Raw genomic sequence first — 13,197 nt, forward strand, 5'->3', positions numbered from 1 at the left:
CAGCCTGGAGAAGATTCTGGGGAAAACTCATCTGAAGGGTTTTAGGAAAAGAGGAAGAGTGATTCATTACATGGACAGGTAATGAAAGAACAAGGGGGAATGGCTTTAAACTGACAGAGGGCAGGCTTAGAGTGGATGTTAGGGAGAAACTCTCCCCTGAGAAGGTGATGAGGTACAGGTTTGCCCAGATACAGTGTGTGGATCCCTGGAAGCGTTCCAGGCCAGGTTGGACAGGGCTTGGAGCAAACTGGGATAATGGAAGATATGCCTGCCTATGGCAGGGGGAAAACTAGGTAAGCTTTAATGCTCCTTCCAGGGATTTTATGACTCTCTCCGAGACCGTGACAGCCGCCCCTGACGGAACCCAAGGGACGCAGGCACCCCACCCCCGCCCTTCCCCTCATGGCCAACGGCCGCGGCAGGGCGGGGCGCGCTAAACCACGCCCACCGCGACAGCGCCGCCGCGGATAGGCCAGGAGAGCGCGGGAACGCGCAAGGACCCGCCCCCAATGACGACACGACCTCTGATTGGACAATGAGGGGGCGGGGGCGGGGTGCGGCGCATTCAAGCAGCGGGCGCGCGCCGGTGCCGCCGTTGTGTCCCCGCCGCCGCCGCCGCCGCCGCCATGGAGGCCATGACCTTCCCCCGCTACACCACTGACGAGATCATCGGCCACCTCCGCTCGCACGTCCTGGAGGGCGCCGAGGCCCGGAACCTGGTCAAGGGCGACTTGTTCGACAATCCCAGGGTGCGTGAGGCGGGCGCGGGGCGGCTCCGGGCCCCGCTCGCTCCCGTGTGGGACGGACGCGCCGCCCCGGCCCGAGTAACCGCGGGGCTGGGTGGGACGGGGTTGGGCTGGGCTGGGAGGAGGCTCGGGGCTCTCCTCGCTGCGGTGGTGTCACCCGCGGCACCCGGCCTGTCTTCCCCAGTTCTGTGGAGACTGGGTAAAAATAGCCCCAAGAGGCGTCTAGTTCCAACATTTTGCCAGATTCATTTAGTGCTTTTAGGCCAAGTCCTGCTTTTAAGCCCCTCCCTGCTTCACCCCCTTTCATCACTCTGAGTATTTAGTGTTAATGAGTGCCCTCGGTGGAAGAAAAGTGGCTTTAAAGTGGAATTGATGCCTCTGAGTGCTGTTACTGCTTGTGTTTGAGCCTGGCCCTGCTTGTTTAGATGGTTTTTAAGAAGCAAAATCATGGATTAGTGCTATAGATGAAAAGTTGTTTGGATTGTGATTTTTTTTCCTCTTCATTTTAGTAGTCTAACGAAGGGCACTTGTTGCTACAGCATTATAATTTCTGTGATGTTTTTAGGTTTTTGGCATTGCTTGGTTTGGAAACTGCTCAGCCAGCCGCAGTATAATGAAAGCCAATGCCTGGTATACACATTCAGGGCTGGAATTGCCCGAGCTGACTGTTGTCCCTTAAAATTGAATTATCAGCCAGTAATACTTGAACTGCAAAATGTTGGAAAGTGAAACTTGCTTGTCGTGGTGGCTCAGTGAAATCAGCCTTCATGTGTTGTAAGCTGAATGCTTTCATGGCCTGCTCCGGGAGCCCTGAGTCATCAAACATGTGGAATACTGATTCATGTCCTCTCTTCCTGCAGCTTGACGTTTTACACCTGATTTACCTGAGAATCCTGCAGAAAGTGTGTGGGATCCGACTGGAGCATGCCTTCATGGTAGGGCCGCCTGTGGCAGGGGTGATGGGGTGTGAAAGGAAAAGAATATAGGACTTACCTGTTCTTTGGGATGCTGAGGGTGCCAGAAATGTCTGTAAGGTCCGGGAGAGCCTGGACAAGCTTTTGGAGGGACACCATGCCTTCAAAATCCATACTGGGCTCCTGCCTTTGGCCATGGCTGGGGCAGGTTGGACTGATCTGGAAGCAATGTAAATATTGCTTTTGATATTTGATCATCTCCAGTCCTCCATTAACTGAGAGGAAAGTGAGGAGAGGCTGATACCTAAATTGACTAACAGTTAATTTATCTACTGTCTCTGTTGGGCAAGAACTGGTCCTTGAAAGTGGGAGTAAATGGTTTTGTCTCATGGCATTTCTGGACAAACTGAAAGGGAAGAGTATTATGTGCACAAAGTAACTGTTCTTCCCAGGCAGTGACATCAGCTGCCATGCTGTGCTGTGAGGTTTGAAATGTCAGAAAAAGGGGACAGTGTGCCACTACATCCTCCTCCTGTCTTCATGAAACAGTTGAGTGTGTTAATTTTGGGGTGTTTAAAGAAGGATCTTCTTGCTGGTAGCTGTGTGATGCAGAGACTCTTGTGCTGCACAAGTTATGAACAAATTAAACAGAGTTTAGATTGAGTTCCAGAGTTTGTAATGTTGCTGCTTTAGTTATTATTGTATTTTTATGTCTTTTCCAGCCACAGTTAACCCTTAAAATAGTGTGCTGATTAACTTGATGACATTTTTCAGCCTTTAATATGCACTCCCTGTGAATGTGAAGGTCATCCTCAGTGTTTTTAATCTATTTGAATTATTTTATACTGTGGAAAATGCTGTCTAATTTTTGTTTTAAGTATTCCCTCCTTATGCACTGACTCTCTTTACTCTTCAGATGCCACTCAACGTTGACATAATGTACCCACAGATCTATGAAGGCTTTCTACCCATCTGTAATCTGTATATTCACTTGTAAGTAGAAGATGCTAGTCTTGTGCCTTCTGGGCAAGTGCTCTGGGATGAGAGCACAAGATCTGTTTTGTAGCATATGGCTGCAGGACAAGAGTGAGCCGTGGTCCCAGGACCTGAGCCCTGGTGACTCAGCTGAGGCTGTGTTCTGTTGTCCTTGCAGGGAGCGCTTGCTGCCGTTGTGCCTGGTTAACGACTTTCAGATCGCTGATGTTTTGAACCCAAGTAAGCAAACCCTTGTAATCCTTGTGTTTCCAGGGCTGCTGCTTGATATTCCAGGTGCTTTTTCTCCTTGGCCATAGCCAGATGGGCATCTAATGTGGAGAAGTGTCCTTGACTTCCTGCTGCTCTTCTCACCCTTAAACAAGCTGGTTCTAGTGAACAGTTCTTACTCCTTATGTGGGCACCAGCCAGTAACTGAGGGCAGTTTTGAATGCTATCAATCTGTTGAACTGCTGGTCTGGAGATGGGCTGTGACATACTTATAGCAGTGTAATAATAAATGGTGATGAAAATTACCCTGGCAGCTCTGGAATGCTTTAGGATTTCTTATGCTGATGCTTGTGCTCCACTCCTTTCAATACCCAATTGTGGTGATTCTGCCACAACACAGACAACTTGGAAAAAGCTCTGAGGAACTCTTTCACTCCTGGGTCTGTCTTGTCTAACACATTCAAAGCTTTTGTAATCATCTTTCAGAAAGTTTGCTTGGAGTAAAGCTAAAAAGTCCCTGCAGTTCAAATTGCTGCCTTTGGTTCGGCTGATAGCTACAGAGAGGTTCTCTCTTCAGAGCTGTAGTTCAAGACTGACACTCTTTCTGCCTGGCTTCTGCTGTAATGGGAGGCTGTGTGTTAACAGCCTTTTCTCCCAGGTGCCATTATTCATTTGTTAAATTACACAGAACTGCTAAGAGCTGGTAACCAGCTTGGTGCTAGTTTTTGTGCAGTCTGAAATCTTTGCAAGCTGAGTGGGGGAAGAAGTAATTTGGATTGTGTTTTGTAATTTCTGTCTCCTCTGCATTACGCTTGGCTCAGCTTTTTTGAAGCAATTGCAGTGCTTTTGGAAACCAGCTCAGTGAGCTCTTGCAATTCCTGTTTCAGAGACAAAGAGGACTATTCACCTCTTGAGTGGCATCCTCAACTTTGTGAACTTCAGGGAATGCCACCGTGCGGGCTACCTGGAGCTGCAGCTGAGCTATGTAAGACTGGGTGCTGTTTTATTCCAGATACCTATGAAAGTATAATTCATATTAACCTACAACTAGGAGCATGAAGGTTGTGGTTTAACTTTGGATTTATGTAACACATTGGAATGTTAAATGTAGACAAGTAATTCAGGAAGGTACTGATTATTACTTAGGATATTACTAAAAGGGGTTCTGTTTTTGTTTTTTTTTCCCCAAAAACTTATTGGATACTTTATCCTGGTAAGTCAAGGAGTTTGATTTGTTTTGAGAAAAATTGAGTGCAACAGTTGTAGGTAGCTTCTGTTCTGAACATCTCAGTAGGTCAGAGATGGTACATTTCATGTGAAATAATGATGAGCAAGGCTCTAATAGAGGCCCAGAGAGAAACCCCATTTGTCTAAAATGAAATATTTAACTTGCAGAAATCAGCTATGGAGAAAAGCCAACAACTGGAGGCTGTGAATCGAGAGGCAGCACTGAAGCTGGAGAAACTGAAGTGAGTGTGAGGAGTGTGAGAGCACTGCGAGATGCACTGCTTGCCTTTCCTGTTCAGGTTGGATCAGTGGGCCACTTGTGTGAGGCTCAACAAGTCTGGGTGCAGAGCCCCATTCTTGGGTCATCATAACTGGGTTCAGTGCTACAGGCTTGGGGAAGAGGGGCTGGAATGTGGCCCAGCAGAGAAAGACCTGGGGGTGCTGGGTTAACAGCAGCTGAACAGGAGGCAGCAGTGTGGCCAAGGAGGCCAGTGGCACCTGGCCTGTGTCAGCAGGAGCAGGGCAGTGACCATTCCCCTGTGCTGGACCCTGGTGAGGCCACACCCTGAGTGCTGCATCCAGCTGGGCAGGAGAGACTCTGAGTGTGGCCAGAAAACGGCAGTGAAGCTGGGAAGTGCCTGGAGCACAAGTCTGATGAGGGGCAGCTCAGAGAGCTGGGGGTGTTCATTCTCTGCTGCCAGAGAAAGAAAAATCCTTTTACAGTGTATGGTTGCATTGAGGGAATCCTGTATTTGTATGTGGGGAGCTAGGTTGAAACTTTTTGCCCTTAGCTTTTAAGTGATGTGTCTTTATCCCTTCAACAGCTGGAGGAAGCCCATCTTTAACTTAATAGATGAGTAAAGTTGTCTTCTTTAGTTATTTGACATGTTTGCCACAATCTCTGTCTCAGGCCATTTAGCCCTACTGCCTGTGTCTTTGCACCATTAAGTTTTGTTTTTGCTTGTGGATAATAGGATGAAGAAATGGCTGGTTTCCAAGAGGGCTTTCAAAACAGAGTGGGTTTTTTTCTGACAGCTGCTCTTGGTCTGTGCTGCTCAGGGAGGTTCTCTACCTGGAATAGGTCTACTCTAATATAAGCTGTTTGTATGACAGGGAATATGCAAATTTCATAAATCAAAGTCACCACCAAAATTGGTAGGAGTGTTGTACTTTCATGCTTTACTTAACATGATCTTTAAACTTGGTCCTCTATGTTTGTGCCACTTCTCGCCAAAATAGCTCTTTAGATTATGCTTCAACTTCAAAATCTTACAAACAAAGGAAAATAAGATATATTAATTTGAGACTGTCTTGCTCTGATTACTAAAATTACTGCCTGTAAACTCTGTGGAGACAGTGATTGTTTTATCTACTGTATTCTGACTGGACTATAATGATGCTGAACTGCCCAATCTCTTTATTTTTCCCTCAGCACAGTCCCAGTTGAGCATGAGGCAGAAATCAAGCAGCTCACAGAGAGCATTCGGGAGCTGGAGCAGCTGCTAAGGCAGGACTATCGTCGGAAACAAGTAGGATCTTGTTCTGTGCTTCTCTGAAAAGCTGCTGTGGGTTCCTCACTTCTCTTGATTTTATTCCCTTCCCTCTAGCTCAGTGGATGAAAGGGACTTTTCTGATTTAAAACAATGGCCATTTTAGCAAAATGCTGTTAGACCCCTCTTTGTTTCAGTGTAAGGAATGTGAAATGTGCTTGAAATCAGACCTGGGGAATACAAAAGTATAGCCGACTCCTTTTTGAAATGCATTTCTGCAATGACTTGGGAGATGCACATCACACTTCCAAACAGCAACACAGGGACATTCCTCTTTGTTTTCCATTTAAATTCAAAGAATTGGAGCTAGAGGTGAGCCATGGCAAGAAATGAGGCCTAAGGAGGGTCAGCCAAGGGAATGCTGGCAAAAAGAGTAGGGTTAATTGCAGGGGTATCTTCAGCAGTGGAAACTTGTCTCTTAGGTCTTCTGGATAACCTTTTTAGCTCCTTTGGGAGAAAGAAAACAATCTATGGTCAGGATTTTTTTGTTCTGTTAAGCCATGTCTCTGTTATTAGCATTATTAACCTTGTGTTTGACTATTATTTGGGACCTTAAATGATATTTTCCCCTGAAGAACAGGGTCCCTGGCAAAGAAAGTTGTGGGGGTATAGTGACTACTAGGGTCAATGAGAATAAGGATGACCAATCTTTTATCCCTGTTCCTAGTTACCCACTGCTGGCTGCACCCCTCGTGCTGCCAGTGACTTTGGTGACAATATTCTCCTTTCCTGTCTTTGAAATCTTACAGACTGCAGCTTTGTCTGCTGGTTATGGTATTGCAAAGGACGCATAAATGGGATTTCTCCTGTGGACAGATCTAGGATAGAAGGATAAGGCAGGTTGCAGCTGTACAGGTGCTTGGTGAAAGCTTGGTGCCTTTTTTTTTTTTCCAGACAGCTTTGCAAGAAGTGACTTCTCAAAAGAAGACAGATATTGCTGAGAGAACCCAAAAACTGGTGAGTACACCTCTGTGTGTGGGAGCTGGCTGCAGCCTCCATCTCAGATCAACTGAGAGATCATCTCTCTTTCTGGGATCAGATTATTCTTGGCATTCAGTCACCAGAAATGTGGATCTCTGAGGTGCTGTGGGTTTACCTTGCATGCACAGAGTGCGCTGATGAGGCAGAACAGGAGGTTCTGAGGGGCCACACAGAAGTTTGTTGCTCTTCTCCCAGGGTGATAGAGCTGGCTCTGGAATGCTGCAGTCACTGCCTCAGTGTCCCTAGGTCAGGAGGCCTGAGGGAGAGAGCTGCTGGCAAAATGCCAGGCTGGATGGGGCATGGAGCAGCCTGGTCCAGTGGGACATGTCCCTGCCCATGGCAGAGGCTTGGAAGGAGATGATCTCTGAGGTCCTTTCCAGCCCAAACCATTCCAGGGTTAGCTGGCAGATTCTTTGTATAAAATACCAGTTAACTGCTGTTCTTGTGCACCTCTGTAAGCAAAATGGGCTGTTAATTGCTTTGATTTGGAATGTTAATGCTGTTTGGAAGAATTTATTTTTAGAACTCCCTAATGAGGAATCACTACACGCCAAAGGACCTGTCTAGTCCTAAGATCATGGCAAACTTTGCTACACAATTCCTCCTTGTTCACCTAATCACTAATATTGAAAGTGTTTGTCTCATTAACAGAATGAGTGTAAAGTGTCTATGGCTACTTTGAAAGAAGAGCAAGAGCAGCTGAAATCCAAAATCGTGGAGAGTCCAGAAGAAAGGAAAACTTACAATGAGATGATGAAAGAGACTATTAAGAAATTGAAGAGATCTAAGGTGAGATTTTTTCCTCTGTGCACACAAGGAGGTATTCTGTTAGAAAAAGCATGTTTTATTGGACTGTCATCATCTAGAACTGCTTCTTGAATGATGGTAAAACACCAGCAGGACAGTGGTTAGTCTGAAATGAAATCACAGCCTCAGAGAAAATTGAAGGTTTGTGGTAGAGGTGGTGGTTTCTTTTTGATCGGCTTTTTTTCCTTTTGAAAAGCAAGATTGCAGTCACTTGTAAATCCAGGTGGTGAACTCTTGAGTCTATACCTGTTTGGCTGTTTGCTCTCCAGAGGAGACAATATTTTGTCAGCTCCTAATTATCCTTGGATTTGGAACATGTGTTTCATAGTGCTTCTGTTGCCATTTACTGTTTCTGGGACTGATGGTTGTTTTTTACTTTACTAATATGCTGAACACTGAGTTCTCGCCTAGCTTTTTGTTTTTATTATAATATCCACTCATTTTTGTGGTTTGTGATTGCTCACACATCAGTGAAGTTTGCACTTTGCCTCTGAAGGTTTTTTTGTTCCAAAGGTGTAAATTCAATTGCTGTAATTTCAGATACAAAGCTTTACGTATTACATACAGATACAAAGTTTTGCCAGTGTAGAATTTTTTCCACTGTACAGCTTTTTTGCCTAAAAGCTGATTACTGATTAATTCTGTGTAAGACACTTGTATGTCATCTTTATTTCTTTGCTTCCAAATAAATGCCTTTTTAATTTTTTTTTTTTTACAAAGTGAAGAGCTCATCTCACTAACTCTTAAATATTACTTCTAGTGTCTTTAAACAATGAGGGGAGGGTTCAAAGTTCAATATGCTTTGATTCTATATAAAAGAACTCTAAAAGCTGTTTATTGATAGTCCTTTTCTCTCTTTAAAGCAAGAAGTTACTGAGAAATACGAAGGTTATAGAGATGTAGTTGAGGTTCTGCCATCATGCCAAGTGGAATTGCAGTTATACCAAAAGAAGATGGAAATTCAGGGAGAAAATGTGGAGAGACTGGCCAGTGTATCATCAGAGGTCTGTATTATCTAAATTATATCCTGTTAGGCAGAATTTGATGTCTAAGCAATGTTCCCCTCTTTCCTCTTCTCTGTAAGGAATGACATTTTTAAGTTTCCAAATTCTTTCTTAAAAATGTCAGTAAGGCATTGCTGCTGCTTTGCTGGGTGGCACTAGCTAATGTACTATGCACTAGCTATTGACCACTTTGAATAGTCAAAGCCTCTGTTGCCATAGAAACCTGACCTAAAATAGTTGGAACTGTCTTGGGGTTGTTGGTAGGAAATGATGGGAAAAGAAAAGTGAAATCGAGTTTCTTCTGCCTTGAGAGTGGAAATTAAAAACAAGAAATTGTTACTTCAGGAAGAGTCACATCTTAAATGCCTTTAACTTTATTAATATTATTAAGCCAGACATTCTCTGATGAAATGTTTGTCACAATGCAGTCCCTTGCTATTTGCTACTGGGTTTTGGGAGAATGCAGTTGTTAGGAGCAATTGAAAAATGTTATGGAGTCTTTTTGGATATTTGTATAGCATGTGTTAAAGCTACCCTTGGCAAAAAGCTATAGCAGAAGTCACAGTCACTTCTGAAAGTCATCCTGAGGGATGGGGTCTTGTCCATTTGGATGTATTTATAATCAGATAAAGACCAGTGAACTGGGAGAAGGAGCTGGCAATCAGATCTTCAAAAAGCACCCAGCTAGTTGTAATCCCAGCACATTTACAGGGTATGCTGTCTTGATAACCTCTACCCCTCCCTCCCGTTAAATTTATTTCTATTTAATTTATTTCTGTACTCCTGTACTCTAGGCCAGAAGCCTGGAGGACCAACTTGAGAGTGCTCAGGTGGAGCTGAAAAAGGCCAAGACAGATGAAATGTCCCTAAAGAGAGCGGTCACTGTGAAACATGAGAAGCTTGCCACAGCTGAGATACAGCTCAAAAAGATGCGTGAAGATATCGAGCAGCACAAGTGCACCGTGCTCGAGTACGGAGGCATTGATGTTTCTGCCTGATGCTGCTTTATGTCTTTGTTATGTGCTGCCAAAGTTCATGTCTGCTGCAAACACACAGCTTAGCAGCGAGGGGAAAATGAGCAGTGTGGGACAGCTCTGTATGAAGACCAGTAACGCTGCAGGCAGGGAGTTGGGGTCTCAAATCAATAATTGCAATGTGACTTGACAGCGATTCTTTTATTGGAGCACTAATTTAATTTATAATGCTTATTCTTGATTCTTTTATCTTCTTAAAGAGAATGTCACATTGGGATAATTTTCCAACTTATCAGACTTCAACAAAGCCCCATTTGCCTTTCATGAATTTTTCATAATTTCCCTTGCCACTTTTGCTCATTATCAAAGATGTTCGAGACCCATGGGGAAATGGGGCTCGCATCTCGGAGGAGCATTATCCTGACATGATGCTTCTTAAACAAAAGGAAAAGTGTCATTTGATCAAAGCCTCTCAGCCCCTCTTCCTTCTTCCCATATGCTGAAGGCAGCACCAAACTGCAGCCCTGGAAGGTCCTGGCTTCACTGTGAGCTTAGTGCTGAACTGTTAGGGAGAAAATTGATTTGAAAACAATTTTCTTGTGCACAGATTGATAGGAAAGGGGATATGGAACATTATTGGCTGTGATGGAAGGGAGCTTCTTCCACACAGCTGAGAGAGTCAAGTAGGATTTAGTCACGCTTGAGGTTTGTGTGGTGTGCAGAATGGCACTTAGTGTATTGTACCAGCTAAAGGAGATTGTTTGGGAGGAAAATAGGTTGGACATTGGGAGGAATTTCTGGACAGAAAGGGTGGTTTGACCTTGGAAGGGGCTGCCCAGGATGGTGTGGAGTCGCTGCCCCTGTAGGTGTTTAAGGAAAGACCAAGTGCCATGGTCAAAGTGACAAAAGGGGTGTTCATAGGCTGGACTTGATCTCAGAGGTCTTTTCCAAGTTAAATGATTCTGTGAAAAGTAGCTTTTAATTTAGGAATGAAAACAGTGTAATCTAACACTCCTTTTCATCAAAACTTGCTGCCAATTTCTGTTTATAATGTGTCAGGTATTTCCCTTGAGTGATAAAAATCCCTGCTTTGGTAAGCAAGAGGGGAAGGGAGGTAACCCTGGTGGAAGAAAAGAGTTTTTGCTGGTGAATAAAAGAATGTGTCCTGACTGTTGCCTTGAGGTAGGAAGGTGCATATGGGCTCCTGCTGAGCACGAGTTTCACTTCTTGTACCCAAGTTGTTCTAGTTTAAAAATCCCAATAATTTCTGAGAAAAGTAAGTTTTATATATCATGGCTTCTAGAAGCTGCTGGTTTTATGCTCATAAAATGCAAGCTTTGCTCATGGTGGGATTCAGTTTCATCTGGAATGAGTCAGAAGGCTCAGTACTAACTTTGTCTCTGTCCCCTTTAGACATTTTAACAAAGTCCAGGAGAAGAGGGGTGCTGTGTATGACAAAGTAATAGCCATTCGCAAGGAAATCAAACAGAAGAAGGACAAAATTGAGCAGCTGAAGGATGATGCTGAAGAAAAAGCAGCAAAAGCCAAGGTGAGGATTTTTTCACCCTCCCCACCCAAAGGAACCTTCTTACATTCCAATGCAATCATCCTCTGAACAGCCTCCTCTGTGTTTTGTGAGTGCTGCTTAAGCCATGGATGAGTTACCTGTGAAATCATTTGAGTCCACCAGACCACTCACTTGACATTTGTGCTTGATAAAGATTTAACTTTGCTGATGGATTTTTTTTCCCTTCTTTATCTTCTCTTTCCAGGAAATACACCTCACTTTAAAGGCTGTATTGGACAAGTGCCATGAATCTCTCCTTAAGGCAGTAAAGACTTCTGCAGCCTCAAGAGCAGAAAAAGTTGAAGAAATAAGGGCAGAGCTGTTCAGCCTTCAGTCTTCTGGAAGTAGTTCTTAAGCCTCTCTGCACTTGTGTTCCACTTTCATTATGTTTGTGCTCATACCTGAACTAAAGAGCTTCTGCTTTTCATGGGGGGATAATAATTCCAGGCAAATCCACCTTTCTCCAAAACCATGTCACCACATGTTTAACTTTCCAGACCAATCTTGATGCCATGAGCTTGCTGATATGGATAAGAAACCACCAGTTTCTGTTGTTTCAGTCAGCATCTGGTTTTAGTGGTAATATTGCAAGTCTTGCTAACACCAGACTGCTCAACATTTTAGACAGAACCCTGCATTGGTAGGAACTGTCCTCCAGACTTTGATCTGGGAACACCTGGTGCCTTGGTCTGGCCTGAATGTTCAAGATAAGTCAGTAACAGGTGATGCTCCACCATTATTCAATTAAGATGAAATCCTGACAGAGCAGTAGCATCCATCTAAATGCCCAGTTACAAGTATTTATGATGAGAATAACAATAAACGCTCAGAAGTATCATTTTAATATCATTTTAGTGAACAGTACACTCCATCTCGGTGCTTGAATTCACTGTGTCTGTTTTGTGGGGTATTGAACCCTCAGCTGTGTTCAGTCTGTGTTAGGATGCTCCTAAAAACTATAGGTTGATATTTTGTACCTTAACTTGTGATGGCCACAGTGGTTTTCGTTATTTGGAAAAAATAAAATGTAAATTTTGACACAGTTAATAAAAAGATATTGAACCCTTTTTTCTCTTGTGTCTTTCCACTCCTCTAACTGACTTGGTATAACATTTCAGTTGAAAAATTTGGCTTTGTACATGTGTAGGAATGTGTGGTATGATCAGTCTTTTATGATGGAAGTGGATGATTCAAGCCATCTTTAAAATTTTAATTCTTCATCTCTTTACTGGCCAGCAGTGCTAGCAAGTCAGTTAGGAAGAGCAGATGCTTGTTCCTTCTGGAGATCTTATGGAGGCATCAGACCCTTCTAAAGTTTTGCTTTAAGTTTTTTGTGGTTTTTTTTTTTTTTTTTTTTTTTTATTTTTGGCACTGTAGCAGAATTGTTTAGGTTGGCAAAGCCCTCTCAGATGAAGTCCAGCCATTAACCCAGCACTGTCCCCTCCACCACTAAACCCTGTCCCCAAGTGCCACCACTACACTTGGAAATATTGCAGTAGCATCTCCTCCCTGAGTTCTAAAGACTGGTTGGAGGCTGCACTCCAGAGCCTGGACACTGCAGCAGCTCTGGGGAAAGGGATTCCAAAAAACTTCAAACAGATACTGCAGGGGATTGTTCCAATCAGCAGATCAAGATTCTTAGGCTAGAGAGGTGATTGTGTATCCCAGTGATGAGGAATTTGCAGGACAAAGAAAAAGCTAGTTCCTGCTCTCAGAGATTCTGCCACACCAGCTGTTGGGTAAAATAAAAGGCTGCAATTCATGAAGGAAGAAAAGCTATGATTTCCAGGTTTTTGTATTTCCAAAAGGTTTTTATGCTTGCACAGTTATTTGTACCTAAAATACTTATAAATAAAACATAACCAAGGTATGATTTATCTAGAGATAATTGATTCCTAGGTGTGAATTGATTCCTACTGCTGCTTGTCAAAAACTTCTACCCACCTTGAACCATATGGCAAGGCAGTGGGGGAGTTTAGTGTGGCCTGAAGAACTGGGAAGGGAGAGAGGCTTTACCAAGCAATACAGCTCCCTTTCCCTCAAGAGGGCAGTGTTAGTCAAAATTTTCTTATTGTTTGGTTTGGTGGGGGGTTTTTTTCTAATCTTTCTGCCTTAGCTACTGTTCCAAGTGTAGTTTAATTTCTTAATTTTTTTTTTTTTTTTTTTTTTTTTTGCATATAGAACATAAAGCTTGTAGCAAGTTTGCGTTGTACTGCTTGGGCTG

General features: G+C 43.7%; 1 protein-coding gene across 1 annotated transcript; it reads left to right on the forward strand.

Moving 5' to 3' along the window:
• Positions 1–554: 554 nt before the first annotated feature.
• Positions 555–12,058, forward strand: NUF2 (NUF2 component of NDC80 kinetochore complex). Its single transcript, XM_063406970.1, has 13 exons — positions 555–749; positions 1,607–1,681; positions 2,577–2,653; positions 2,814–2,875; positions 3,751–3,848; positions 4,259–4,332; positions 5,523–5,619; positions 6,535–6,597; positions 7,273–7,410; positions 8,292–8,432; positions 9,227–9,402; positions 10,820–10,955; positions 11,179–12,058. The coding sequence occupies exons 1-13, from the start codon at positions 627–629 to the stop codon at positions 11,326–11,328; spliced, it is 1,410 nt and encodes a 469-aa protein (XP_063263040.1). The 5' UTR covers positions 555–626; the 3' UTR covers positions 11,329–12,058.
• Positions 12,059–13,197: the final 1,139 nt, after the last annotated feature.

The sequence above is a fragment of the Prinia subflava genome, chromosome 10, assembly GCF_021018805.1.
Source record: "Prinia subflava isolate CZ2003 ecotype Zambia chromosome 10, Cam_Psub_1.2, whole genome shotgun sequence".
Classification (NCBI taxonomy): domain Eukaryota; kingdom Metazoa; phylum Chordata; class Aves; order Passeriformes; family Cisticolidae; genus Prinia; species Prinia subflava.

Excerpts from the sequence above, each read along its gene's own strand:
- NUF2 (XM_063406970.1), top strand. The coding sequence starts at position 627 with ATGGAGGCCATGACCTTCCCCCGCTACACCACTGACGAGATCATCGGC. Across the intron at positions 750-1,606 it reads ACTTGTTCGACAATCCCAGG|CTTGACGTTTTACACCTGAT; the intron begins GTGCGTGAGGCG and ends CTCTTCCTGCAG. Across the intron at positions 7,411-8,291 it reads AGAAATTGAAGAGATCTAAG|CAAGAAGTTACTGAGAAATA; the intron begins GTGAGATTTTTT and ends CTCTCTTTAAAG.